Below are 27,301 nucleotides of genomic sequence, written 5' to 3'. Positions count from 1 at the left end.
AGTTGTAATTAATGGAGCAGCCGTCGAGGAAATGTTAATAAGAAGCATAGACGACCGAGCGGCGGGGCTCCGGACAGCCGGAAGATAGCGAGTAAGGGCAAGTATTTACCTACAGTACCGAGGTACGTAGGAAAGTCGAAAGACAAACACTGCCGCTGTATCTTATTATAGAGAAAGGAGCAGCAGTCCGGTGCAGCCTGGGACAACGCCGGGGAAAGAGCATGCGCCCTTACATCCGACGACCAGAGTGGAGGAAACCCCAATAAGCAAGCATCGCTTATCACATGATTTCAATTGGTTAGCTCCTGAAATTTTACATAAAAAAAAAAATGTTAAAAGAAGGGAAATTGCGGAGATGTTTTTTATTAAAAAACACTCCTACACTGTTAATGCACAAAAAGACACGGAGAATTTTAATCTTATTTATGATCGTATAATTGAGTCGGTTTAATCTTACAGATACACAAGTATTTAGTCAAATATTTATTTATTGTATTACTTGACATTGGGCTTCGAACCATCACGTTTGTCATCTAAATCAGTTTCTCGTCAATCACAGCAGTGTAATGGTCGTAATTTTTATCAGAGTGACTTCCCACTAAACTGCACCTAACTTCTACATCGTATACAAGTTTATAATATCACTTTTTTAATGAATAACTGACATACCCAAATCAGACAAAAGTTATACTTTACAATAAGTTTGATGACGGTTATAAAATTTGAACTGACTCACAATCATGAAAGTTATTGATTTTTACATAAAATATGTGTTCTATCAACAATTAGTTTAAGGGGCTACACCCAGAGACGTAAAAAATAGGCTTTCTTCTCGATTTTTTTTTCGAAACGTAATGTATGTAATTAATCCTAGTTTTCTTTACTTTAAAATACATTCTTAGAACATGTTTCAGAATAAATTTGAACTAAAAATTTTTTTAATGGCGGAGATATTGTCTTCGTCGCAAGACCTTGTTAAAAAAAGGTGCTCCGCGGTGCCAATTGCAGCTCCTACGCTACAGTCCAACCTACAGGACTTATCTGAAACAGACCAGTCTAGAATTTTCTTAAACTGAATGATATTATTTAGTCTTTATCGTGGCCGATTTTTAAAATATCAATTTTTGGCAAAATTGCGGCCGTTTAAAGAAAAAAAGCAATTTTTTAGGGTAAAATTCGGTCGTTTTTTTAACTTTAAAAAAAAGTAAGAGCTCTAAAAAAAACCGCCACAATAAAGACTGCCTTTTTTGTGTAGATTAAGCCCTCCAAATTTCAAGTAAATCGGTCCAGCCGTTTCAAAGATATTTTTGGCACGCGTTTTGAAAACATGGTTTCGAGAAAAACGCGTTTAAAGTTTGACATTCGGTTAAAACGTAGATAATTTTTTTTCAAACTTACATGGAGTCATCCACTCCAGGGCCATACAGTGAACCCTTTCCAGATGTAGCGGCATCAAAGGCTTCGATTCTAGCTTGCCGGCGTAATATTCTTGCGTAAGCTTGTAACGGTTCACCTTTCCCGATCGCCTCGGACAGGCTCGCCGGATTCCAGGATTCGGGAGAAGGGGGGAAACCAACTTGCGTATACCGATATTGAATCAACAGTTCTTTATTATAAACCTTAGCCTATATACATTTCTTAGCCTACTCTATGTATTACCTAGTTTACACAATATACAGTTTAACCTAGTGACGCTAGTCGGACGGGAGCGCGCTAGTGCGCAGTACCTTAAACGCGGTCGCGATCCGTGTCGCCGGCAAGGACCGGCGGGCAGGGCGGCCAGGTAACCGGCCGCGTTGGGGATGACAGGGATGGCCGAATGCCGGCAAGAACCGGGCAGCAGAACGGCCAGGTGGCCTGCTCCGTCGGCGGATACAAGGATAGCCGAATGCCGGCAAGAACCGGGCGGCAGAACGGCCAGGTGGCTTGCTCCGTCGGTGGACACAAGGATAGTCGAATGCCAGCGAGAACCGGGCGTCGGAGTGGTCCGGAGACCTACTCAGTCGACAGGACGGGACTGGTGCTCGATCCGGATCAAGCTCGGCTTTTATACCCGTCGGGGCGATCCCCACGTGTTCCCAGCAGCGTGGTGGGATCGGTTCCCGACGGGGATACTAGACTTTCGGGAGGGGCGTCCGTAGACGCCGAGTCCCGTGGTGGGGCAGATGGTCGGCCCGGGACTTAGTGACGAATTGTCACATTACTCCCCCTTTTTAGGGGGGGGGGAGGGCGCGGGTGGCAATGGCCGGATTGCCCGGGGCTGACCCCGGCGATCGAAACGGATTATCCATCGATCGCCGGTGTCAGTCACCCGGTATTTACGACGCACCACGGCGGCGTGAAACGGCACTGCCACCACCCTCCCGTTCGGTAACGCCACGCGCACCAGGGGGTGTACGGGAGCGGAGGGGGTCGGAGGTTTAAGCGCAGCTTTTGCCATAGGTCCACCCCGATTAGAACCTAGCCGTGGCAAGATGGCAAACCGGTGCCGGTACGTGCGTCCACGTAGGCGCAGTGACAGGTGGAGTACCCTCATGATGGAGACTTGGGTTCCATCGGCAAGGTGTGCGTACCCCTCCTTTGGCCCGGCGATGACACGTTGACGGGGAAACAGCCTGGCCGTCTCGTCGCTGACGTAAGATAGCTCTGATCCCGAGTCCACGAGCGCCAACAGATGGTGGCCGCCAATACGGACAGGCAGGTGTGGCCGCGGATTATAGGTTACTCGGTCGCGGGCTCGGTGACGACCGCCACGTCGCCGGCCCGCTGGGCGTTTCCCGGCGGGTGGCAGTCGCGAGTTAGTACTCCATCCTTCCCGCAGCGGGAACAGAATTTCTTCAATGGCCGTTTGCAATCCTGTCGGGTATGTCAACGCTGTTTGCAGCGCCAGCAGCAGTCCTCTCGGCTATATGCCGTAACGGTGGCAGTGGCCTTTGAGGCGGGCCTAGCCTAGGGCGAGAGTGTCTTCCGGCGTTGCTCGATCTCTTCATACCGAGCGGCCTGAGAGCTTAACTCGAGCAGGGTGGTCTGTCCTGTTAGAGGAACGAACAGCTGGTAGTCGGGATCCATGTTTTTATAAATCTGCTCGACCTGGTCCCGCTCGGAGTACCCCCCGGCTCGGCGCATCATCGTGGTCAGTGCTGTGGCATAGGCCTGGAACATCTCACCTCTGCGTTGGTGGCGACCCTGGATCTCCAGTTTCATTCGGCGTTGATACCCCGGAGGTAGAAATGCTTGCCGCAAGTTCTCGGAAAATTCTTCCCAGGTGCTCCACTGGCCGGCGTTGTTTCGGTGCCAAAGGAGAGCGTCGCCTCGTAACAATTCCGGTAGTCCGAGGAGGAGGTGTTCTCCCTCCAGGCCGTAGCTCGATTTCAATTCCTCGGTTCGCTCAAGGAAGGAGAGCGGATTTTTCCCGTCGAAGTGGTGTCCCCACTTCCGGATCTGATTGACTAGTTTGATTCTTTCCATCGGTCCGGGTGTCGTCCTTGGAAGCTCCTGGTGGGCGGCTCTCTCTTGCTCCATTGTGTGGCTCCCGGGTATTGGTTCTGGCTGGTTGGGCATGTCGTCGTCGGCTGACTCGATGAAAATTGCTGGTATGTCCGGAATATGGAGAACGCCGGGATATGCGGTGTGAAACTGGCGGAGTCGTTTTCGAAGAGCGTCCAATGGAGCGGCGGCGTCTATTCCGTGCTGCTGGGCGAGCTGTAAGGCCTGCTCTTTGGAAAGGGTATTGATCCACGAACTCATTCGGTTTTTACGCAAGCTGGGCTCCCACTAGTCAGGTCCCTGTTCGGGCGCCATGTAACGGTTCGCCTTTCCCGAACGCCTCGGACAGGCTCGCCGGGTACCAGGATTCGAGAGAAGGGGGGAAACCAACTTGCGCACACCGATATTAAAGTAATAAGTCTTTATTACAAGCCTTAGCCTAACTCACATATTTCTTACACTACCTTATGTACTACTTAGTCTAACAATGTACAGCTTAACCTAGCGTCGTCAGTCGGACGGGAGCGCGCTAGTGCGCAGCACCTTAGAACGCGGTCGCAACCCGTGGTCGCCGGCGAGAACCGGCGGGCAGGGCGGCCAGGTAACCTGCCCCGTTGGAGATGGCAAGGACGGCCGAATGCCGGCAAGAACCGGGCGGCAGAACGGCCAGGTGGCCTGCTCCGTCGGCGGACACAAGGATAGCCGAATACCGGCGAGAACCGGGCGGCAGAACGGCCAGGTGGCCTGCTCCGTCGGCGGACACAAGGATGGCCAAATGCCGGCGAGAACCGGGCGGCAGAACGGCCAGGTGGCCTGCTCTGTTGGCGGACACAAGGATAGTCGAATGCCGGCGAGAACCGGGCGTCAGAGTGGTCCGGAGACCTACTCAGTCGACAGGACGGGACTGGTGCTCGATCCCGATCGAGCTCGGCTTTTATACCCGTCGGGGCGATCCCCACGCGCTCCCGGCAGCGTGGTGGGATCGGTTCCCGACGGGGGTACTAGACTCTCGGGAGGGGCGTCCGTAGACGCCGAGTCCCGTGGTGGGGCGGATGGTCGGCCCGGGACTTAGTGACGTATCGTCACAAGCTATTTGCTGCAAAGGATTAGAAGGCACTCATCGCGCCCCAACATCGTCAAACGCGCTTGGACCTTTCTCGCTATATCTCCGACAATTTTCAAAGAATCACTTTGAAACTTGTAAGGGATATTCTCAAGACCTTATACTTTACGAATATGCAAAAAACGAAAAATTTATTTTTTCAAAATTTCTGGGTGTATGTAGCCCCTTAAAGAAATGCAATTTTAGCTTATGGCTTATGATTTACTTGCATAATTTTTACGTCTTTATGGGTAGCAGTTGAGCGCGCGAAGATGTTAAAATCTTTTAATTTAAATAGCTTTTCGGAAAAAGGGGGGAGGTGGAATAATAATTTTCGTTCGAAACGTAAGGGAGACGGAAATTCTCGATCGGAGCTGTCGAAAGTTTTAAAACGGAAAGAGGAGGACAAAGAAAAAAGGAATTATTTTAAAGGAAAGGAAGGAAACGGAGAGCGAAAAGGGAAAGAATGTTGGCAATGTGGGGCCACCGGGCACTTTCGTGCGGAGTGTCCGGCAAATAAATCGGGAAACTAAGTTCTGTCGGGTTTATTGGGGCCGGCTCGGCAGGCGGAGTTCGGGCTCCTGTTCCCGCGCGCGACGGGGCCGCTCTGGTTCGGCGACTTGACGGTGTGAGTGCGGCCGCGCGCGGCCGTTGTTATTTTACCGGATATTTAAATGGGAGAGTATGCAATTTTAAAATCGATACGGGCTCGGATGTATCGGTCGTGAGTGCTAGGATGGCTGCTTCTTTTAACCAGGAGCGTATTATTTTTTGTGATTTGAAATATCCTACCGGAGAAAAAGTTCCGGTAATTTCTCGTATTACTGTTGAAATTTCTTTAGGTAAATTTTGTGTTAATTTATTGTGTTATGTCGCGGAGATAAGCGACGAATGTATACTCGGAGTGGATTTTCTCTCTGAGGCGGGAATTCTTGACGGTCTGTTTGAAAGCGCCCTCGGTTTAACGGGCAGCGAGGCGGAGGAGCGCGGGCAAATTGTTCTCGGATTGAGGAATGCCCTGCTTGGCTCTCCGATCCTCTTTTGCAGATTTTTGAAGAAAGTTCTCAAGAACTTGAATTTTCTCAAAAGCAAATGTTTTCGAATTTCTTGTCTGAATTTTCTTGTGTATTTTCTGAAAAGATTATTGCTGGTAATTGTAATGTTTTGTCGCATAACATAAAATTGTGTGATTCTCGCCCTATTAAGCAGGTACCTCGACGAATCCCCTTCATTTACAGGCGGAAGTGAATAAAATTTTGGAAGATATGAAAGCTCATAAAGTAATAGAGGAATCAAATAGTCCTTGGGTTTCTCCAGCAGTTATGGTCAAAAAGAAGGACGGTACGATAAGGTTTTGTGTCGACTTCCGGAAATTAAATGCTGTGACCATAAAAGATTCTTTTCCGCTTCCAAGAATTGATAACATTTTGGATTGTTTAACGGGGAATTCGTGGTTCTGTACATTGGATCTTAAAAGTAAATATTGGCAGGAAAGCCTAGACCCTAAGGATCGTGAAAAGACTGCTTTTTTTATCGGAAATGGTTTGTGGCAATTCACAGTTATGCCTTTTGGTCTTTGTAACGCCCCTGCTACATTTGAACGCTTGATGGAAAGAGTATTGGAAAGATTAATTTCAAAGAAGTGCTTTGTTTATCTTGATGATGTAATTGTTTTCGGAAAAAATTTTAAAGAAATGATGCTCAATTTGAAAGAAGTTTTTATTCAGTTGAAAAGAGCTAATTTAAAAGTTAATCCTAGTAAATGTAGTTTTCTTAAAAGAGAAGTTAAATATTTAGGTCATGTTATTTCAGCAAAGGGGGTTGCAACTGACCCTGAAAAGATTTCTTCGGTTAAAAATTGGCCTCTTCCGAAAAATCGGAAGCAGGTACAAAGTTTTCTTGGATTTTGCTCGTATTATAGAAAATTTGTGAAAAATTTTGCTGTTTTAGCAAAGCCTTTGTATAATTTAACAGAGGAAAACGTTAAGTTCTTTTGGTCCTCTGAATGCCAACAGGCTTTTGAGAATTTAAAACGTGTATTAACATGTCCTCCGGTTTTGTCTTTTTCTTCGGGGGAAGGACAATTTATTTTAGATACCGATGCCTCGAATCATGGCATCGGGGCTGTTCTTTCTCAGTTGCAGGGAGAAGAGGAAAAAGTCATCGCTTACTACAGTCGGATTTTCAGTAAGACGGAGCGGAATTATTGCGTTACCCGTCGTGAACTTCTTGCTGTCGTGGATTCAGTGAAGTCTTTCCATCACTATCTTTATGGACGAAAGTTTTTAGTGAGGACCGACCATGTTTCTCTTCGTTGGTTGATGTCCTTTCGGAATTTGGAAGGACAGCTGGCAAGATGGGCAGAACGCCTTCAGCAGTACAATTTTGATATCTTTTATCGGAGCGGAAAGGTGCACAAAAACGCCGATGGACTCTCGAGACGACCATGTTTGGAGACTTTATGTCGATACTGCATAAAGGTAGAATTAAATGAGGAATCTTTAAAGGAAGAGATTTTGGGACGTTTAATTTTTTCAAATAAGGAACTTCAGGAATGGCGTTCAGAGCAGCTTCAGGATTCTGTTGTTTCTATGATAATTCGTGCTAAGGAGGCTGAGACTTGCCCTAATTGGCAAGAAGTTGCTTCAGGCGAACCTTCCTTGAAGATTTATTGGTCTTATTGGGATTCATTGTTATTGATTGACGGAGTTTTTCATAAGAAATGGGTTTCCCCGAACTTGCGGAAAGATATTTTTCAAATTGTGGTGCCACGGCATAAAGTTCAGGAAATTCTTGAAGAAGCCCATGATTCACCTTTAGGGGGACATTTCGGTGTCAATAAGACCCTTCAGAAAATACGAAAACATTTTTATTGGGCTACCAGCAAGAAGGACGTGGAGAGATGGTGTGCCTCTTGTAAGGTATGCGTTGCTAGAAAAGGGCCCATTGGGAAGGGAAAGTCTCCCTTGGAAATTTACAATGTGGGCGCACCTTTCGAGAGGATACAAGTCGATATTCTGGGTCCTCTGCCGGTTTCTTCTTCAGGAAATAAGTATCTCCTAGTAGTGGTGGATTGTTTTACTAAATGGCCAGAAGCTATTCCCTTAAAGAATAAAAGAGCTAGTACCATTGCAAGATCACTTGTGGAAGTATTTTCTCGACACGGAATTCCTTTGGAGCTTCACACGGATCAGGGAAGGAATTTTGAATGTAGTCTTTTCAAGGAGATGTCTTTGCTTCTAGGAATGAAGAAGACGCGTACGACTCCTCTTCATCCACAGTCTGATGGACAAGTCGAGCGTCAACATCGCACAATTCTTGATTATTTGGCGAAATTCATTTCTGAAAACCAGAAGGATTGGGATCGTTGGATTTCACTTTATCTTTTGGCTTTTCGTTCGTCAAAGCAGGAAGCAACTGGAGCTTCTCCTGCGGAAATGTATTTGGGACAAGACTTACGTTTGCCTCTGGATCTTCTTAGAGGCAACCCTCCTTCTTCCAAGAAAGAAGAGAGGATTGATTTCATTTTCAGATTGAGGCAGAGATTAGATTTGATGCATCGTTTCGCTCGAGAGCGTCTTTCAATTAGCTCCAAAAATGCTAAGTTTTAGTATGACCAACGGACTAGACAAGTAAATTTCGAATCAGGGCAGAAAGTATGGTTCTTCGATCCTCGACGGGTTCCTGGAAGAGCTCCTAAGTTGCAGAGTTCTTGGGACGGTCCGTGGAAGATAGTCAAGAAATTGAATGATGTATTGTGTTGTATTCGGAGATTTCATAGAAATAAAGTCGTTCATGCAAACCGTTTGGCTCCTTTCATGGAGAGGGAGTGAAGCCGATGCGAGTTCAAACCGAACCGATACGAATCCGAGCCCGAATACGAAATGGAGGGTTTATTCTAATTTTAACACCGTTTTGAAGTTAATTTTAGTTCATGTTTTTGTGTTTTTGTTCTGTTTGTTTTCTTGTGTGTTTTAGTTGCTCTTCGGAGAGCAGTTTCTTTTTAGAAGAAGGACGGATGGAAAGGGATTTCTTTCGGAAGGAGGTCGCTACTTGTAGGGAAGAAGACTGCCTCATCCACGGTTTTTGACCGTGGTTTTCCCGTGGAACGTAGGGCAAATGCCGAGGCAGAGGACGGGAAGCTTTTTAAAGCGTTGGGTCCACGGAGATAAATTCCCCCCCGATCCTGAAAAGAGAAGAAAGAAGTGCACAAGATCCGACGTCGAGGGACAGTGTCACAAGGGGAGTGGAGCACGGGGACGCGGAAGGATTCGGGAGATCCTGCGTGAGAGCTGGATGAGCTCGGCGTGAGAGGATGCCCGTGGTAGTCCTTGCAGGGGGCGAAGAACTTCGGTGGACGTGGCTCGGGAACCCGTTGCAGCAGCTCGGGAAGAGCAGGAAATCGTCCGGGTACCGAGGGAGTCTTCTGCGGAAAGCGCTAAAACTGTTCCCCTAATTGTCGGGACGACAATCTAGAAGAAGGGGGGCAGTGTTGCGTGCGTCGCCCGGTATACTCCGCGACCGCGACTCAGCTGTTCGAAGACAGATCAATACTATTGATTTCCTGGACCGAGCGTTGTCAGCTGACGAGCGCTTGACGACGCGTATAAACAACGAGTCGAATCTCGGTCTCGAGCCTTGTCGGACGCGTTAATAAAGCTGCTTGGTTTTACAGTTATAAAAGTGTCTTTCATTTCCGCGGCGCGCACGCTACAATATTCATCTCATACGTGATTAAAATTTCAGTCTTATGCTTAAAATCTAGCGAGACATTTGTTGTTCCTTCCCATTTTACAATATTGCTGTTAAATTGTGAGAGTGATTCCTATGTATCTGGAAGTCCTTGGTTTACCTTCTTTAAGTATGTCTGTCATTGTTCGTCTTCGTATTGTTATGAATATATTTTAGATTAAGAGTTGCTTTATGACTTGTCAGTATTCCTACTTCCTACATGTTTATGTCTTTACGGATAACTGTCGACAGACATAAAGATCTATGTTTTTAAAAAATTAGTTTTTGCATCGACTTTGGTATCAAAATGATTGTCCAATTATGTGCTCTTAAAATATCCTGATCCCGAATTTTGTGCTTAATATTTAAACTGTCGAACTCAATTGTTTAAGGTGGCGGTACTGACGCGTACATAAGACTAAGATAACTTAAAAAAATTATTTGCTGCATCGACTTTGGTATCAAAATGATTTATTTATGTGCTCTTAAAATCCTGATCTTAAATTGTATAATTAATTTGTAACGGTTCACCTTTCCCGATCGCCTCGGACAGGCTCGCCGGATTCCAGGATTCGGGAGAAGGGGAGAAACCAACTTGCGTGTACCGATCTCAGATTAACAGTCTTTTATTGTAATTCTTATTCTATCTTACATAGTCCTTAGGCTACTTATTCTATGCGTGTATATACAATAATGTACAGCTTAACCTAATGTCGTCGACTCGGACGGGAGCGCGCTAGTGCGCAGCACCTTGAACGCGGTCGCGAACCGTGGTCGCCGGCAAGAACCGGGCGGGCAGGGCGGCCAAGTAACCGGCCCCGTGGAGGATGCTAGGGATGGCCGAATGCCGGCAAGAACCGGGCAGCAGAACGGCCAGGTGGCCTGCTCCGTCGGCGGATACAAGGAGAGCCGAATGCCGGCAAGAACCGGGCGGCAGAACGGCCAGGTGGCCTGCTCCGTCGGCGGATACAAGGAGAGCCGAATGCCGGCAAGAACCGGGCGGCAGAACGGCCAGGTGGCCTGCTCCGTCGGCGGATACAAGGATGGCCAAATGCCGGCGAGAACCAGGCGGCAGAACGGCCAGGTGGCCGGCTCTGTTGGCACAATGAGGATAGCCGAATGCCGGCAAGAACCGGGCGGCAGAACGGCCAGGTGGCCTGTTCCGTCGGCGGACACAAGGATAGTCGAATGCCGGCGAGAACCGGGCGTCAGAGTGGTCCGGAGACCTACTCAGTCGACAGGACGGGACTGGTGCTCGATCCCGATCGAGCACGGCTTTTATACCCGTCGGGGCGATCCCCACGCGCTCCCAGCCGCGTGGTGGGATCGGTTCCCGACGGGGGATACTAGACTTTCGGGAGGGGCGTCCGTAGACGCCGAGTCCCGTGGTGGGGCGGATGGTCGGCCCGGGACTTAGTGACGAATTGTCACAAATTTTAAGAGTATATTTTGGTAAATTTTAAGGATTTTTAAAGTTATAACTTTTTGTATTATTATTTTGCGAGTTAGACCTTTTTTTACCGTAATACCATTATAGTACGAGGGTTCTGAGTATCCGTACTTTGAAATCTGTTTGCAGTATCTTAAACTTCAAAGCCAGTAGAAAATTTTGATATATTTTTTATGTATTCTATGAACAGATAAAAGCAAAAAATTCGGGTCCAGAGCAAAAATTGGCATATAATTAGTAATTAGTAGATAACTATGCTGTATGTTCAAAGTTTTTAGTAGTAGGGACCTTTTTAAAAAAGGTAAAAAAAGCGAGCCATGTGTGTGGTTTTTCTTTAAGGAAAAAAATTACAAAATCCAAGGTAATACTTTTGATAATATCAAATTCAACTTAAGTGATATATAATCTGTAAATATTATAAAATGCATGATATCTAAACCAAATTACCTTTTTAAAAAAGGTAAAAAAAGCGCGTCATGTGTGTGGTTTTTCTTTAAGGAAAAAATCACTAAATCCACGAATACTTTTGATACATTAAACCTAAGTGATATTTTTTTATAATGAAAAAAATAAAATCCGAGATAAAACTTTTCAAATTCAACCCAAGTAATATACATTCCTGAAATGATATAACTTTCATTATTAAAGTGACAATTATTTTGTATAAAAAATTATTGTATTTACACACACAAATCAATTTCTCTACAAAAATAATGATATGTAAATATTTTGCGCCAATTAAAAATAAATATTACAAAATGAGAGTATTAAGTTTTTTCTTTACAAAAATAATAAAATGAAGAAATATATGCGCCAATCTATAAAAATGGATGTTTATTTTTTGGCTAGCATTCATAGTTTGATTTTTCATTAAACTTGTATCAGACTAGAAATTGATATTGGGATTGAATTGAAATGTAACCAATTAGGAATAAAACCAATATTCTTTAACTTTGCTTTGAATGATCAAATTCCAATTCAATCTCAATCTCAATCTCTAGTCTGATATGGCGTTAAGATTGTCTTCAGTTTGTTTTCAGATACAATTTTGTTAACTTTAAAGAGATTATTTAATTATAAATTTAAGAAAATCTTAAATACAAGATCAAACTATAAATATTAGTTTTTCGTATTAAATTATTGGCTGCTGTGCGCCGATGTGAGGCTGCTGCGCGTCTGTAAAAAACAATTGTCAGGTAACATATTAGCAAGAAATAAAGGACATAATATTGAGCTGGCAAATAAGCATTTTAATACAAATAAATTACAAATATTACAAATAAATATTTTAATACGAAATACTATCTCTAATATGCACTCTTTGTAAAATAACACGATAGAAAAATATTCACGTTTGATCTAACGACTTCAGGATAAATTATTCGATGCGACTTCTACGGTAATTATAGGTAATTAGAGATCAATGTTATGTCAAGTATCGTTAGTATGGTCAACTAGAAAGGATTTTCTCTTATATATGATAGAGAACTTCGAATTTCTTCTATCGTTAATACATTATAAGTCACTGAAAATCTGTCGTAATTAATAATGCAATTAAAGGTAGAAGAAACTGTAAGTTTTCTATGGTTATAAAAAAAAATCCTCCGTTGTGTTAACAATACATGATATTGAACATTAATTTTTAAGCATAATTATCATAGCATCGCGCCTAAGCTATCGTGAAATCGTTACATCAAGAGGGAATATTTTTCTGTTATTACGAAGAGTGTAACATACTATGGATAAGTATTTCGCGCATTGTAGTATGACACCTCTCTTTCCCTCTCTCCCTCTTTCCCTCTCTCTCTCTCTCTCTCTCTCTCTCTCTTTCCCTCTCAAGTACTACGTAGTACATAAATACAATAAATATTACCACGTTTAACAACATCTTTAGTTTGTATTATTCTACTTTCATTATGTGTAATTTGAATAAAATTTTAACAATTATCATTTTTTTATATTTTTAGTGTTAAACACGATCGAAGAAAAAAATTATCAAAAATTATTACTAAAACTGCGATAAATAATCAGCACGATACTTTTTCTTTGAGTATCGTATCGTGTTTAATGAATTCAGAATTCAAAATTTTAGACAGAAATTTAAACGTAATGATAGAACGACCCGTAAAATTTTTATATTTTTCGTATTGTTTTGAAATGTGACTTACTTAATATCAAGAAAATAATTTCACTAACATCCCCAGCAAACACAAAGTTACATGTAACGTGCCTGTTAGTTATAATTTCTCACTCAACAATGTAATTGTAATATAACACACGTGTTATATTACAATTACATTGTTGAGTGGGAAATTATAACTAACAGGCACGTTACATGTAACTTTGTGTTTGCTGGGTCTCTACAATTCTAGAATTTTTTATAAAAATAAAGCAAAACATTGCTGCAATTTTTATATTAAAAAGACAAAGATAAAAAGATGTACTTCGCGAATTCAGCAAGAATATCTTTCCCTCTAAAGTTACAGTAACACGATAAATGTCATTTTTAACAACAGTTCCAATCAATATTATTAGTTTCATTAAATGTCATATAAAATTTTTTTAACAAGATTACTATTTTTTAACACTTTTAACATTAAACACGATACAACACTCAAAGAAAAAGTATCGTGCTGATTATTTATCGCAGTTTTAGTGATAATTTTTGATAATTTTTTTCTTCGATCGTGTTTAACACTAAAAATATAAAGAAATGATAATTGTTAAAATTTTATTCAAATTACACATAATGAAAGTAGAATAATAAAAACTAAAGATGTCATAAAGATGAGTAAATCATTTATTGTATGTGTGTACTACGTAGTACTTGAAGGGAAAGAAAGAGAGAGATAGACGGAAGAGAAGAGAAGAAGAGAGAGAGAGAGAGCGGAGAGAAGAGAGAGAGAGAGAGAGAGGGGGGGGGGGGGGGGGAGGGAGAGGGCGTTTGGTGGGTGGGGGGGGGAAGAAGAGAGTAGAGTGCGAGTCGAGGGCGGAGAGCGCGCGGTCGCGTCTCGAAAGCGAGAGAGATGGGCGCGAATCTCGCGCGACGCAGCTCGCTGCGAGCTTCCCTCCTTGCGCGCTCGGGGGGTGTGTGGACAGCGGGAGCTAGATGTCATACTAAAATGCGCGAAATACTTATCCATAGTATGTTACACTCTTTGTACATAATAACAGAAAAATATTCCCTTTTGATGTAACGATTTCACGATAGCTTAGGTGCGATGCTACGATAATTATGCTTAAAAATTAATGTTTAATATCATGTATTGTTAACACAACGAAGGATTTTCTTTTATAACCATAGAAAACTTACAGTTTCTTCTACCTTTAATTGCATTATTAATTACGACAGATTTTCAGTGACTTATAATGTATTAACGATAGAAGAAATTCGAAGTTCTCTATCATATACAAGAGAAAATCCTTTCTAGTTGACCATACTAACGATACTTGACATAACATTGATCTCTAATTACCTATAATTACCGTAGAAGTCGCATCGAATAATTTATCCTGAAGTCGTTAGATCAAACGTGAATATTTTTCTATCGTGTTATTTTATAAAGAGTGCATATTAGTGATAGTATTTCGTGCATTTCGTATTTTTCTAATAAGATGATTACCAAAGGAGAATGTATAAAGAATCAATTGTGATAAATCTTCGTTAATTTAATATTCCAAAAAAACGATGAGAGAATTTGATGTGGCAAATATTATATTATTTGCAGGTTCCATACGTTTCCATCGCTTTTTCTCTTTCGACTTTCTTATTTACAGAAGTTTATTACGATTTAAATTCGTCCTATTTTTATTAATAATTCATAATCTCGTCATGTAATCGCGAGTATGCGTAGCAGCCATCGACGCGAGCTTGGGCGCGGTGCGGCGAGACGTGGGAACGGCGACGACGCCACGCTTCTCCTTCTCCCCCCCGCCGCCACCGGCAGCCAATGCTTGAGACAGTAGGCCGTGCTATGGCTCGAGCGGCTCGAGCCCTTCCTTCGGCGTGCAAGGCGCGCTCTCATTCGCATAAATTAAAAAATTTATATCTTGATTATTGATAGACCTAACCAAGACTATATTGGATTTTTATGTTCATCTCGATCCCGTCTATCTTTCCATGAAGTATTGCACACCAGATTTGGGACACCCTGTATATCTTATAGAAACGTGTCTCTTAGATTTTTGTGATTAACAACATATTTTAAGGACAATTAAATCGATGCCAGATGATTATGACACTTCTATTGTAAGTTTTATTAGTTCGTTTATTGAACTGTGTATTTAATTTATTGTTATTTTCAATTTGAATATTATTCTCAACTTGACAGTTAATATAAGTGTTACTCTTAAATTAAAAATAACACTCAAATTAACTCCTCAACTTAAGAGTAAGCTCATTTAACTCTCAAGTTAAGGATAACGCTGTTAAGTTAACCCTCAAGTTCAAGGTTATACTCTAGTTAAGGGTTATAATCAGGTTGAGTGTTCGAAATAACACTAAAATTGAGTGTTGTTTTGAGTTTTACTTTGAATGTTATTTTGAATGTATTTTGGAGTGTTTTTTCCGTAAAGGTTACATCAATTAAATACATTACAATTATATTATAATAATCTTTATTAGTTCTTTTATATGTAAAAGCATATGAATCATTTTATCCGCAACAAAATTATTGTCGACATAAGATCTTTAATTTTTATAAATATTGAGCTTTAGGAATAAAGGATTAACGTATTTATATTAATGGTGATAAAAAAACATTTCTAGTCCTTCCTTAAAGTGGATGATCCTAAATTTCTTATCCAGCTAAGAAACCACCGTCAATAGGTAAATAAGCACCGTTGATCATGGAACTTCGATCGCTCAATAAATATATAACTGGATCTACCACTTCGTCGATTTCTACAACAATAGTTTGATGGATAATCATCTGCTTTCTCTAATATCGTTCATAAGACTAAAATAACACTAGATGCAGTAATATGAATTTCTTTAACTTATTAACGCCCAAAGACACGCAATTTTTTGTTTATTTTTGAGTTTTATTCTCAATAGAAAAAATTGGAAATGTTTTTAACCATGTATCCTACTATTTTTAAATTCGCTCTTTTGATTTCCGAGGTTAAAATTGCATTTTCATGCCTCAGAAAACCAATATGGTGGATTTCAAGTGGAGAAAGTACCGAAAAATTAAAAAATTTTTTCGATATTTTTTTCGGGTAGAAAAAGTATTAGGATCCCTTTCTAATCGCGACCAAAGGTGAATAAAACAGTTGGAGTTTAACGAGAAAACATTTTTCAATTTACTGTAACCTTTTCAGAATGGTGGAAATTGCAAGAAATTTAGTGTAATATGGATTTTTATAGTTTATAGTAGAAACATATAAAAGATAGTTCTTTTTGGCCTGATAGTTTAAGAATAAGTATTATAGTGATTATATTTCAAAACTTTGGTTTTATTTTCTCAAAAACAACGCATCTAGTGAAGAAACTGACAAGAATATTTCAAGAACTTTTTTGTAGAATACAATATTTTCTTTTGGAAGTTCTGACATTTTTTATATACCATTCGCCATATTAGATCCACCATTCTAAGATATTAAAAACAAAAACACGTATAAAACTTATGGTTTCAAAACTTCTGTTGCTAGTAATAACGTAAAAATTATTTTTCAGTTTTCTGACCGCCATATTAAATTCGCCATTATTAAAACTATAAATTTTGATAGAACGTGAACAGAACGTGATGTTGGATTTATTCAAAATTCATATTATGAAGAAAAAAAGCTTGACGATGCTTGATTTTTATAAAATTATAAAAAAAAAATTTATATTTCAATAAATTCATATTTCATTAAATTTATATTTCACTAAATTCATATTTCACTAACTTTCTTGCAATTTTCGCCATTCTAAAAAGATTACAGTAAATTGGGGTTAAAAAAAAAGAGTGAGGCCAAAAATCGCCTGTTTTGCCACCCTTGAATTTAGATTTAAATTTAGTGCTAAACCATAGTTATATATAAGACATTCCTAGTAAGCAAAAAATTATTGTTGCAACGTTAATATAATGTTATTCACTGACATAGTAACGCTTCCAAGTATATGTATAGTTTTTAACATTATGTATAACATCATTATGAACAAACTTTGGCTTTAATTTAAGTTTTGAAAATGACGAAATAACATTTGTAATGTTGTTGTAAATAATATTACATTTATTTTTTTTAATATTGTAAAAATGTTAAAATAGCATTATGAAAATATTGAAATAACAGAAGATTGAAAGATCGCGCGGGTCAGCGTAGTAGTGGTTTGGATCTAGAGCGAGTGTTGGAAATTATTAGGTGTACAACTTTGCTTTCGCCGTTTTTCAATAGATGGTTGTAGCGGTAAATGGTGTGTGGTGGTGCTGCAAGAAAAAATACTAGTTTTAAGTTGATAACTCTGTAAAATAGAAGAGACCGAAATATATAGATATATAGAGAGTATTGGGCGAATACGTATAAGATCTTTTGATTGTGAATAATAAAAAGTTTATTAAGCCAATTCATTGATTCACAATTAATACCTTCCAAAAGACCTAACGGCGCCACGGGGTCGGGTGACCCCGACATGATCTACGTAGAACAGTAAAAATAACGAGTTTTAACGTTTCTGTTTTCGGCACGTACAATAATGCCGGTAGACCATTCGCCTAAAAAAGATAGTGACGAAGCAAAGCAGACACAAACTCTTGATATTGCGAAAAATCCAACTAAGTCCGCAATGGTTGATACATCTCAAGGAATCTCTCATGATGTACCAGATGCTTTAACCTTCAACGCGGCTTCGTTGGTCAAGTTGCCGCCCTTTTGGAGAGACAATCCGTCTCTATTCGTCATGTTAAGCGATGGGTTCCGCCACGGTGCGGAGGCAAACGGTAACTAAAAATGGGTCCAAGATATGCTGTTTGAATGCTTCGTAAAAGAGTTAAGAGAAAATGACTTTTTTGATAAATTTAATTGATTTATTAAACTACGCAGGTGAGGGCAGTCGCAAATATATTGAAGGGGAAAATGTAAATACACATCACTTGATGTACAGTGGCATCACAGGTGATGATAAAGAGAAAACAAGTTTAATATTTTTATGTCTGAAGTCAAGCGATTTATACAGTAATCCACATTAAATTAATGTATCAATTATAAAAAATATTGATGAAAAAATTATTAAATGTTCATGTTTGTGCAAAGCTGAATCTGGACGATGCAAGCACTGCGTAGCAGCTCTTATATATTTAATTAGGTAAAATTTATATATAAATATATTAAAAGTATTATTATTATACTTCTAATTAATTAATTTTAATGTAACAAATATTTTTCATTTAATTTACAGGACAGAAAAATGTGATATAGAAAGATCTACATGCACTGATATGGAACAGAAATGGGGCAAATTAAAAAACGTCAGAACAATGTATGAAGCGGTACCTTCATACAAAAATTTTGTCATGGATTACAAAAAGAATGTAATTACATGGTACCCGAAGTTAATTAATGTATGCTAGATGAACTTGTGCAATGTATATTAAAAGGTAATTAATTAGTTTATTGCATAAATAATGAATATACATTCTTCACATAATGTACACAATCAAGTATTTTTGCAGATAACAAAAACAGTATGCTTATAAATTAAAAGAAGGCTACAATAAATGAGAAAAGATCTGCACTTAATACTGCTTCAAAGAAAAGTATATTTATTATCACAGAAGAATGCAAATGTATCTTTAGTCAGACAATTTGTTCACCAATAGAAAATGATTCGCTTTTATATAATGTGATTACAAATTGACTAACTTCGGTTACCTTGTAATTACATTCTTTTTGTAATCCATGACAAAATTTTTTAATGAAGGTACCACTTCATACATTGTTTTGACGTTTTTTAATTTGCCCCATTTCTGTTCTATATCAGTGCATGTAGATCTTTCTATATCACATTTTTCTGTCACAGTTTTCTCTTTATCATCACCTGTGATGCCATTGTACATCAAGTGATGTGTATTTACATTTTCCCCTTTAATATATTTGCGACTGCCCTCACCTGCGTAGTTTAATAAATCGATTAAATTTATCAAAAAAGTCATTTTCTTTTAAGTCTTTTACGAAGCTTTTCAAACAGCATATCTTGGATCTATTTTTAGTTACCGTTTGCCTCCGCACCGTGGCGGCACCCATCACTTAACATGACGAATAGTTTGCCCAAGTTGAAGTAGCATTCGCCATATCAAGGCTTACAAACGACGAAACCAAATTCAGGTATGTTGTACTAAATCTGGATACAACTGCACTTTCGCTGGTTTCAGACATAATTGCGACTCCTCCTGAGCAAGGAAAATATGACGCTCTAAAATCTTGGCTCATCGGCTCATCGGATGAAATTTCTGAATCCAAGCTGAGGAAGCTGTTACGCGGAAACGAGATGGGGCACGAAAAATCCTCACTCTTCTTACAAAGGTTGAAAAATCTAGCTGGTGGTCAGTGCAACGATAATGTGCTGAGAACGCTATTCATGGAACAACTTCCAAAGAACATCCGGGCAATTTTGGCCATAAGCGAGGTAACAGACTTGAGCAGATTAGCTTTGCAAGCGGATAAAGTGGCAAATATCGTTAAACCCTCCATACTAGCTGTGGCGCGTGCTGAGCCGACATAATCTTCTACAAACATGGAAGACCGCATTGAAGAGTTAACAAAAATAGTGCAATCCTTATCCAAGAGGTTCGACAAACAAGCCTTTGAAAGAAACCGTTCTCGGTCTCGATTCAGACCTAAAGAGTTTTAAAAAAAGTCAAGCTCACGTGAAAATGATTCTACGAAGGAAGGATTTTGCTATTATTATAGCAAATTCGGAAAAAAGTCATGGTAATGCAAGCAACCATGCTTGTGGAAAAAGGCAATTGCACCCAAGCCAGAAAACTAACACCGCCGTCCTTCGTCCAGGCGTGGGGGGACGGAAATAGTAAAAACCGCCTGATATTATCAAACTGGAAATCAGGTATGCGATATTTAATAAATACCGGCGCTAATATCTCGGTTGTTCCTAGAAAGGTTAAAAGTAAGCCGTCAGAGCTTAAATTATACGCAACCAATGGTACGCTGATTAGCACGTATGGCGAGAAGCGCATCACTGTGGATCTAGGGCTTCGCAGGCAAATTTATCAGGCAATTCCTCGTAGCGGATGTCTCTATGGCAATTCTGGGAGCGGACTTTCTAGAGCATTATAGGTTATTGGTCGATTTGGCCAACCGAAAACTACGTGATGAGCAAATAAATTTATTTTTACCTGGGCAAATCGAGAAAGCTGCGGTCCCCACGGTAATAACGATTGATACATCATCACGTTTTCACCATATTCTAAAAGATTTTACGGATATCACAAAACCATTTCCAATAAAAGAAAGTATTCATAATGTTCAGCATTATATTACTACAAAAGGTGCACCTGTTGCAGAAAAAGCACGTCGTCTTCCTCCCGTCAAGTACCTACAAAGTAGCAAAAGAAGCCATAGAACAAATGATACGTGATGGAACCTGTGGACCTTCCTCAAGTAATTGGGCCTCACCTATACATTTAGTTCCAACAGCTGCCGGGCAATGGAGGCTATGCGGGGATTACTGCAGGTTAAACGCAATAACTATACCTGATAGGTATGCCTTGCCTAATATCCACGATTTCTCATACGCATTACAAGGATCAAAGATCTTCAGCAAAATCGATCTTAATCGAGCTTTCCACCAAATTCCACTTGCACCGGAGGACAGGCATAAATCAGCAGTCATAAACTCTTTCGGTTTATTTGAGTTCAATGTAATGATCTTTGGGTTATGTAATGCTAGACATTTGAGAGATTGATAGATACAAGTTTACGAGGACTCAAATTTTGTCATGCATACATTGACGATATCATCATTGCCTCAAAGGATGAGAAAACTCATGAACAACATCTCAGGATCGTCTTGGACTTCTCTAAATGCATCTTTGGCGTAAGTGAAGTAACGTAGGATATAACATCAACAAGGATGACATCAAACCATTAAAAGAAAGAGTCGAAGCAATAAGAAATTATGAAAAACCTCAAACAGTTTAAGAGCTTCGAAGATTCCTTGGTATAATTAATTTCTATCGCCGTTTTCTCAAGAATGCCGCATCTATACACGCGCCCTGGCATACTTACTTACTAGGCACCAAGAAAAAAGATAAAAGTCAAATAGCATGGACACTGGAAGCCGATCAAGCCTTTAAGTCCTGTAAATCGCAACTGGCTAATGCATGCTTGCTTGCTAATACGCTGCCTAATGCAATATTAACATTACAGGCAGACGCCTCAGATTCTTGCTTGAGAGCAGTCTTGGAACAATGGGAAAACGGGATACCTTTAGGATTTTATTCAAAAAAATTAACGGACACTCAAAAACGTTATAGTGCTTATGATAGAGAGCTTTTAGTTATATATAATGGACTCAAATATTTTAAACATTTAGTTAAAGGTCAAAAATTAATCATTAAAACTGACCATAAGCCTTTAACTTATGCATTTTGCCAAAAATCCGACAAAGCATTACCTCGACAAGCGAGACAGCTAGATTTTATAAGTCAATTCACCACAGACATTATTCATATCGCGGGTGACAAAAATATTATCGCAGATGCATTATCTCGCGTTCTATCTATTGATTTTTCAGTCATTGTCTCAACTGAAGATATTGCCAAGGTCTATTCGAAGACGAGGAGTTGAAGGAATACTTACGTTCCGACTCTTTATCTCTACAATTAAAAAAGCTAAATTCGGAAAACAGTAATACATTTTTTTATTGTGATATCTCAGGAAACGACGCCCGTCCATACATACCTCTTAGTCTCAGACGAAAAGTGTTTGATATAGTACACAATTTAGCACATCCAGGAAGCAGAGTTACAAAGAGAATGTTAAGCAGAAAATTCGTATGGCCCAGTATGCGGAAGGATATAACTCAATGGGTTCGCACGTGTCTACCATGCCAAAGAAATAAAATATTACGGCACGTAAAAACGATTCCACAAGATTGCAATGCCAGATGAACGATTCCGTCATATACATATGGATATCATCGGTCTATTGCCTCCAAGCAACAATTTTAAGTATTACCTCACTATCATTGACTGCTTTACTCGTTGGCCGGAAGCAATTCCAATTATCGAAATCTCCGCACCAACAATAGTGGACGCCTTCTATTCTACATAAATTGCTAGATTTGGAGCACCATCAACAATAACAACGGATCTCAATTTGAATCACAGCTGTTTAAATTTTTAACTAAACTAATCGGAGCTAACAAGATATCAACCATCATATATTATTCAGTCGCAAACGGAGTAATAGAACGCTGGCACAGGACCCTAAAAGCAGCAATCAAATGTCATACTTCTTCAAACTGGGTTAACGCTCTTCCTACAGTTTTACTCGGCCTAAGGACCAGTATCAAAGAGGACATTAAGGCGTCAGCAGCAGAATTAACATATGGCACAATATTGAGATTACCTGGTGAGTTCTTTATTGATATTATTCCAACTAATTAGCCACGTATTTTTCTAGAAAACCTTCGTTCAATTATGCGAGAAGTAAAACCATCTCCAGCAGCGCATCATATTAAAAAGAGAAAATTTTTATACGAATCCTTGCTTAATTGTACTCATGTATTTATTAGATCACAGACGCAGATGAAGCTGTAGGACAATCAACCCCACAATTACGTACATATTCTGCTAAAAAAATTTCATTCGCGGTTTAAAATTTAAACCACTCGCGGAGGAGTACTTGTGGTGGTGCTGCAAGAAAAAATACTAGTTTTAAGTTAGTAACTCTGTAAAATATAAGAGATCGAAATATGTAGGTATATAGAAAATATTGGGCGAACACGTATAAGATCTTTTGATATTGAATAATAAAAAGTTTATTAAGTCAATTCAATGATTCACAATTAATACCTTCCAAAAGACCTAACGGCGCCACAGGTGATCGAAATAAATAGATCGTAGACATCATAAAATAAGCTTGGGCATTTGTAAACATAACGCCATCGAAATATTAGTCGATTTGTGTCTGCATCATAAAGTTATTTTCAATTGAAAATGTCAGCTTACGAGCCAAATTCTCATCATTTGTGGGAGGTTTTAATTTTTTGCTTTAATATGAAGAAATCTGCGGCTGAGGGTCATTGAATGCTCTCAAATACATATGGTAAGGCTGCTATTAGTGAAAGAATGTGTCGAGAGTGGTTTCAACGCTTCAAGAACGGTGATTTTGACGTCGAAAAACGGCCACGGTCCCTTGGTGGGAATAGCTCGGCGTAGTGTATTACGAGCTACTAAAACCGACTGAAACAATCACAGGTGATCGATATCGAAAGCAATTGATGCGTTTGAGCCGAGCACTGAAAGACAAACGGCCGCAATACAACAATAGACACGATAAAGTGATTTTGCAGCATGACAATGCTCGACCCCATGTCGCAAAGCCCATCAAAACATACTTGGAAATGTTAAAATGGGAAGTCCTACCCCACCCGCCGTATTCTCTAGACATTGCTCCCTCTGACTATCACTTGTTTCGATCAATGATGCACGGCCTGGCTGACCAGCACTTCCGTTTTTATGAAGAAGTGAAAAATTGGATCGATTCGTGGATCGTCTCAAAAGATGATCAGTTTTTTCAACACGGGATTCGTATGCTGCCAGAAAGATGGGAGAAAGTAGTGGTCAGTGATGGACAATACTTTGAATCGTAAATGTATAACCAATTTTTTACAATAAAGCCTCGAATTTCGAAAAAAACCGGTGGTAGCCTAAAGTTGTACGCCTAATAGGTAGAAGAGGATCGGAGGAGTGACGACTTGTGAAGAATTGGAAAGAGGATAACGAGAAATTGGCAAAGAAATGGAGGGAAGCAGAGGGTAGAAGAATTAGAGGAGATATGGGAAAGAGAAATACGGAACGCAGTCAGAATGGAGAGAGGAAAAAATGGAGCAACCGGAGAAGCTTGCGTGAAGAAAAGGACATGAAGAAAGCGCCAAGGTTTTGGAAAGAGAGGACAGAGAAGAATTGGCAGATGGCGAGGAGCATGGCAATAGGAGAGAAGAGAGGTTACGGCAGAGGGAGCAAGACGTGACGGTCGGTGGATTCGGGAACGCGGTGGGAAGGAGGAGATACTGAGAGAGCGGCTGATGGCAAGACTGGAAGTGGGAGGACGGTAGCAGGTTTGGGAATACGAGGTTCCCAAACACGTGGTCCCTCAGAACGAACATGGGTTGTTGACAAGGTCTGCGGTGTTGACGACAGATGGCGAAAGTAGTGTGAATGGAGAACGAGATTAAAAGCGACAGATAATGTTGATAGAGATCGAAGAGGAGTGAGTGGAGATCAAGGAATCGATTAGCAAGGCATAAATCGATGGGCACAAGGGGCAAAAGATAGAGGTTGTAGTGAGAGATCGGACAAATCGTGAAAGCAGAGAAAGTAAAGGACTGATAGGAAGGAAGACTGCGGAAAAATGTGGAATGTAAGGAAGAGATTAGGGAAATAAAGGAGGAGATGAAGATTAGGAGGTGTTTGGAAGAGGTAGTGAGGTTATGGAGAGTAAAGAAAGAAATGAGGTTGGAGGCTGTCGGCAGTAGGAGGACGGAAGGAGAGAAAGAGAAATTGAAACAAAGGAGTAAAGAAATGGAGACGAGAAGTGAACAGGATAGCACAGAAGGTGAGGATGGAGTAGCTGATAGGGGGGAAGGGATCGAGATACAAAGACCGAGAGACGAAGCTGGAGGAAGAGCAGATTGAAGGGTCAAAGGTATGCAAAGAGGGAAGGGAGAGAGAGGAGAAGATAGAAGTAAGAGGACGGAGAAATGAAGAGGACAGGAGGGAAGCAGGGAGAAGAACGGAGACAGTGACGGCGGAGACGGAGGAGAATAGAATGGGAAAAGAGGAGAAAGTAAAGACGGAAGAAGGAGCCGGAAGTGATAAACGGAAGATACAGAGAGCCGTAATGGGTTTGAAGGTGGAAGAAAGTGGGGAGGTGAGTGGAGACAAGGGGGCTTGGTGGGAGCAGGTGGAAGAGGAAGGAGAAGAGGCAAGGGATGAAGAGAAGATAAGGGAAGATAAGCAAAAAAAGAAGAGGATGAAGAAGGCAAAAAGGAGGATAGAAGAGCGGAAGGCGAAATGAAGAAAAAAAAGAGAGGAGGAGGAGAGGAGGAGGAGGGAGAAGAGACTGGTATGGAGAGGAGTAGAAGGAGAGGACACGGAGAAGAAAAGCTACTATGTGGAGGCAATAATGAGGAGAATATTGGGAAGGAAGGTCGAGGTGAAATGGACAAAAGATGGTGGAGAAGAGGGATAAAAACAAAGTGCTGGAAAGGGGGGCGGAGATGGCAAGAATATGGAGGGTGGGAGTCGACGAAGACCTGTCCATGAAAGAAAGAAAAAGAAAGTGGAAGATAGTGGAGATGGCCAAGAGGGAGAAGGCTAAGGGCAAAAAGGTGGAGATTACAAACAGAGAGATTTGGGTGGAGGGGGAGAAATGGAATTTGGAGGAGGATAGGGAGAATTAGGGGTGGAAAGTAAGTGGAAGGAGGAGGGGGGAAGGAGAGGATCGTTGTAAGTTTGGCATGTTGGAACTATAAGCAATTGTTTGTTTGCAAGCAGGGGTGAGTAAAGGAGGCAGTAAAATAGACAGGACGGAGAGGTGAAGAAGCTGCAGAGGAAAAGGAAGGAAGACCAGAAGACTTGGAGGCCGGGAAGTGACAATCAGGGAGTGTCAGGATGAAGTGGAGAGGAGACAGCTGGGAAGCGTTGGAGAGATATTTTGGAGGACGCGGCGAGAGGGAACGGAGGAGATGTAGAGGAGGAAAAGGAAGAGGAACAGATAAGGGGTCAGGGGGAAAAAGGTTGTAGAAGGGTTGTGGAAGGGAGGTGGGAAACTGTATGTAAGGCTGCCCAAAGGCCAGGTCGCGTAGGAGGGGAATCGATGTGTAATGTAATGATGGTTTCTTTGGATGTGTGGGTTTGGTTGTCTGGCTTTTTGTTCCCTGGCGGGGTATAGATAGAGATCGCTGTAGATCGAATATTAGAGAGTAGGTGTTATATAGGATAAGTGGACTTCCGCTAAGCTACATGGTTATTGTAATTCTTGTATTTTGTATTTTTATATTTGTCATGTATAAATAGAGGACACTGAGAGAAGAAGGATTGTAAGGGGTTTGGTGGGCTCCACAAAACACCCTGGTAACTCCGAAAAGGAAGCCAGAATAAACGTTCTATTCTATATTTTATATATTGAAATAACATAGTTATAATGTAAGAAAAAAATTAAATTTACGTTGTTTCTTAACAAGCACGGTTACCTCACTATATTCGCATTTGGCATTGCTTCAGAAAAATGATCACCCATCCAATAGTTTAACAGATGTTAGAAAAATGAAACTTGTAGTTAAATAATTTTTTCTCAAATGGGCTAATTCTCAATCACTATATTCTTAAAAAAAATAAATAAATAAATTTATAAATAAATACAAATTTACAATTTTTTTACTGATTTTTACATATGCGAAATCGCATGTGAAACAACTCATAAAAACATGTTTTTTCTCTGTTTTTCTGATAAAGCTAAAACTATTAATTATAAAATATTAATAAAAAATAGTAATTTGTGGTTATTTTTTGAAAATTTCTATCAAAAAATAATATTTATACAAAAAATAAAAAATCCTACAAATTTTTACTTTTAATAAATATTTTTAGATATTCATAGAAATTTTTTTTACCAGGGTGTTATTTACAACATTAAATTAATAACAAAGTTAGTGTAACATTATTAATTATGTAAACATTGCAATACAAAGCATATGACAAACACATGGTTATTAGGCAATATTCAACAGACAAAACAGACAAACAGACTCCTAGACCGAAGACAAAAAACCAAAGACATATTTAAAAAAAGACGTACCCAGTAAGCAAGAAACATTGATCGACGTTTTTGAAACGTTAATTTTAAAGAAATTTCTTAACATTATAACTTAATGTTTTGTTAGACATTAGCAAATCAGCTTTAAGCATATGCCTACGTCATACAGATCGAGCGCCTCAGTCGCTCGGCCAATCGCGAGGTCGATATCTATTCATATATGTTTCTTTGTTTTACATCTCTATATTCTTTGCGCTATGTTCTTCACCAACAGATATTCCGTTCTCACGTGTCTATCTCGCGTACTCAAAAATAGTCTCTGATTACTGTACATTCTCGACAATAAAGTACTTCTGGTGTATCATATCCGCTCGTGTATCATTTAAACATTCCCAACGCTAACAGGTTATAGGCCCAGAAGCGAAGCCGTGACAAGAGGTCGAACACAAGATCGTACGATAACATAAATCTACACGAGATTCACAAATCGCCACAATTAAAGCAAATCATACATTGAGGGAAAAACAACCACGATGTCAGGTACAAAT

The 27,301-nt window shown here is 40.3% G+C and overlaps 1 protein-coding gene across 1 annotated transcript in view; it reads right to left on the bottom strand.

Annotated features, from left to right (window-relative positions):
• Window positions 1-15,369: 15,369 nt before the first annotated feature.
• The window catches only part of LOC114254856 (L-xylulose reductase), a 60,446-nt gene continuing 48,514 nt past the window's right edge, over window positions 15,370-27,301 (bottom strand). The window contains exon 4 of the mRNA XM_036282510.1: window positions 15,370-15,672. Within this exon, the coding sequence (XP_036138403.1) occupies window positions 15,569-15,672 (104 nt within the window). The 3' untranslated portion in view covers window positions 15,370-15,568. The remainder of the gene's footprint in view (window positions 15,673-27,301) is intronic.

Source organism: Monomorium pharaonis, chromosome 2 (assembly GCF_013373865.1).
Source record: "Monomorium pharaonis isolate MP-MQ-018 chromosome 2, ASM1337386v2, whole genome shotgun sequence".
Lineage (NCBI taxonomy): Eukaryota > Metazoa > Arthropoda > Insecta > Hymenoptera > Formicidae > Monomorium > Monomorium pharaonis.
This window is presented reverse-complemented; position numbering and strand designations above follow the sequence as displayed.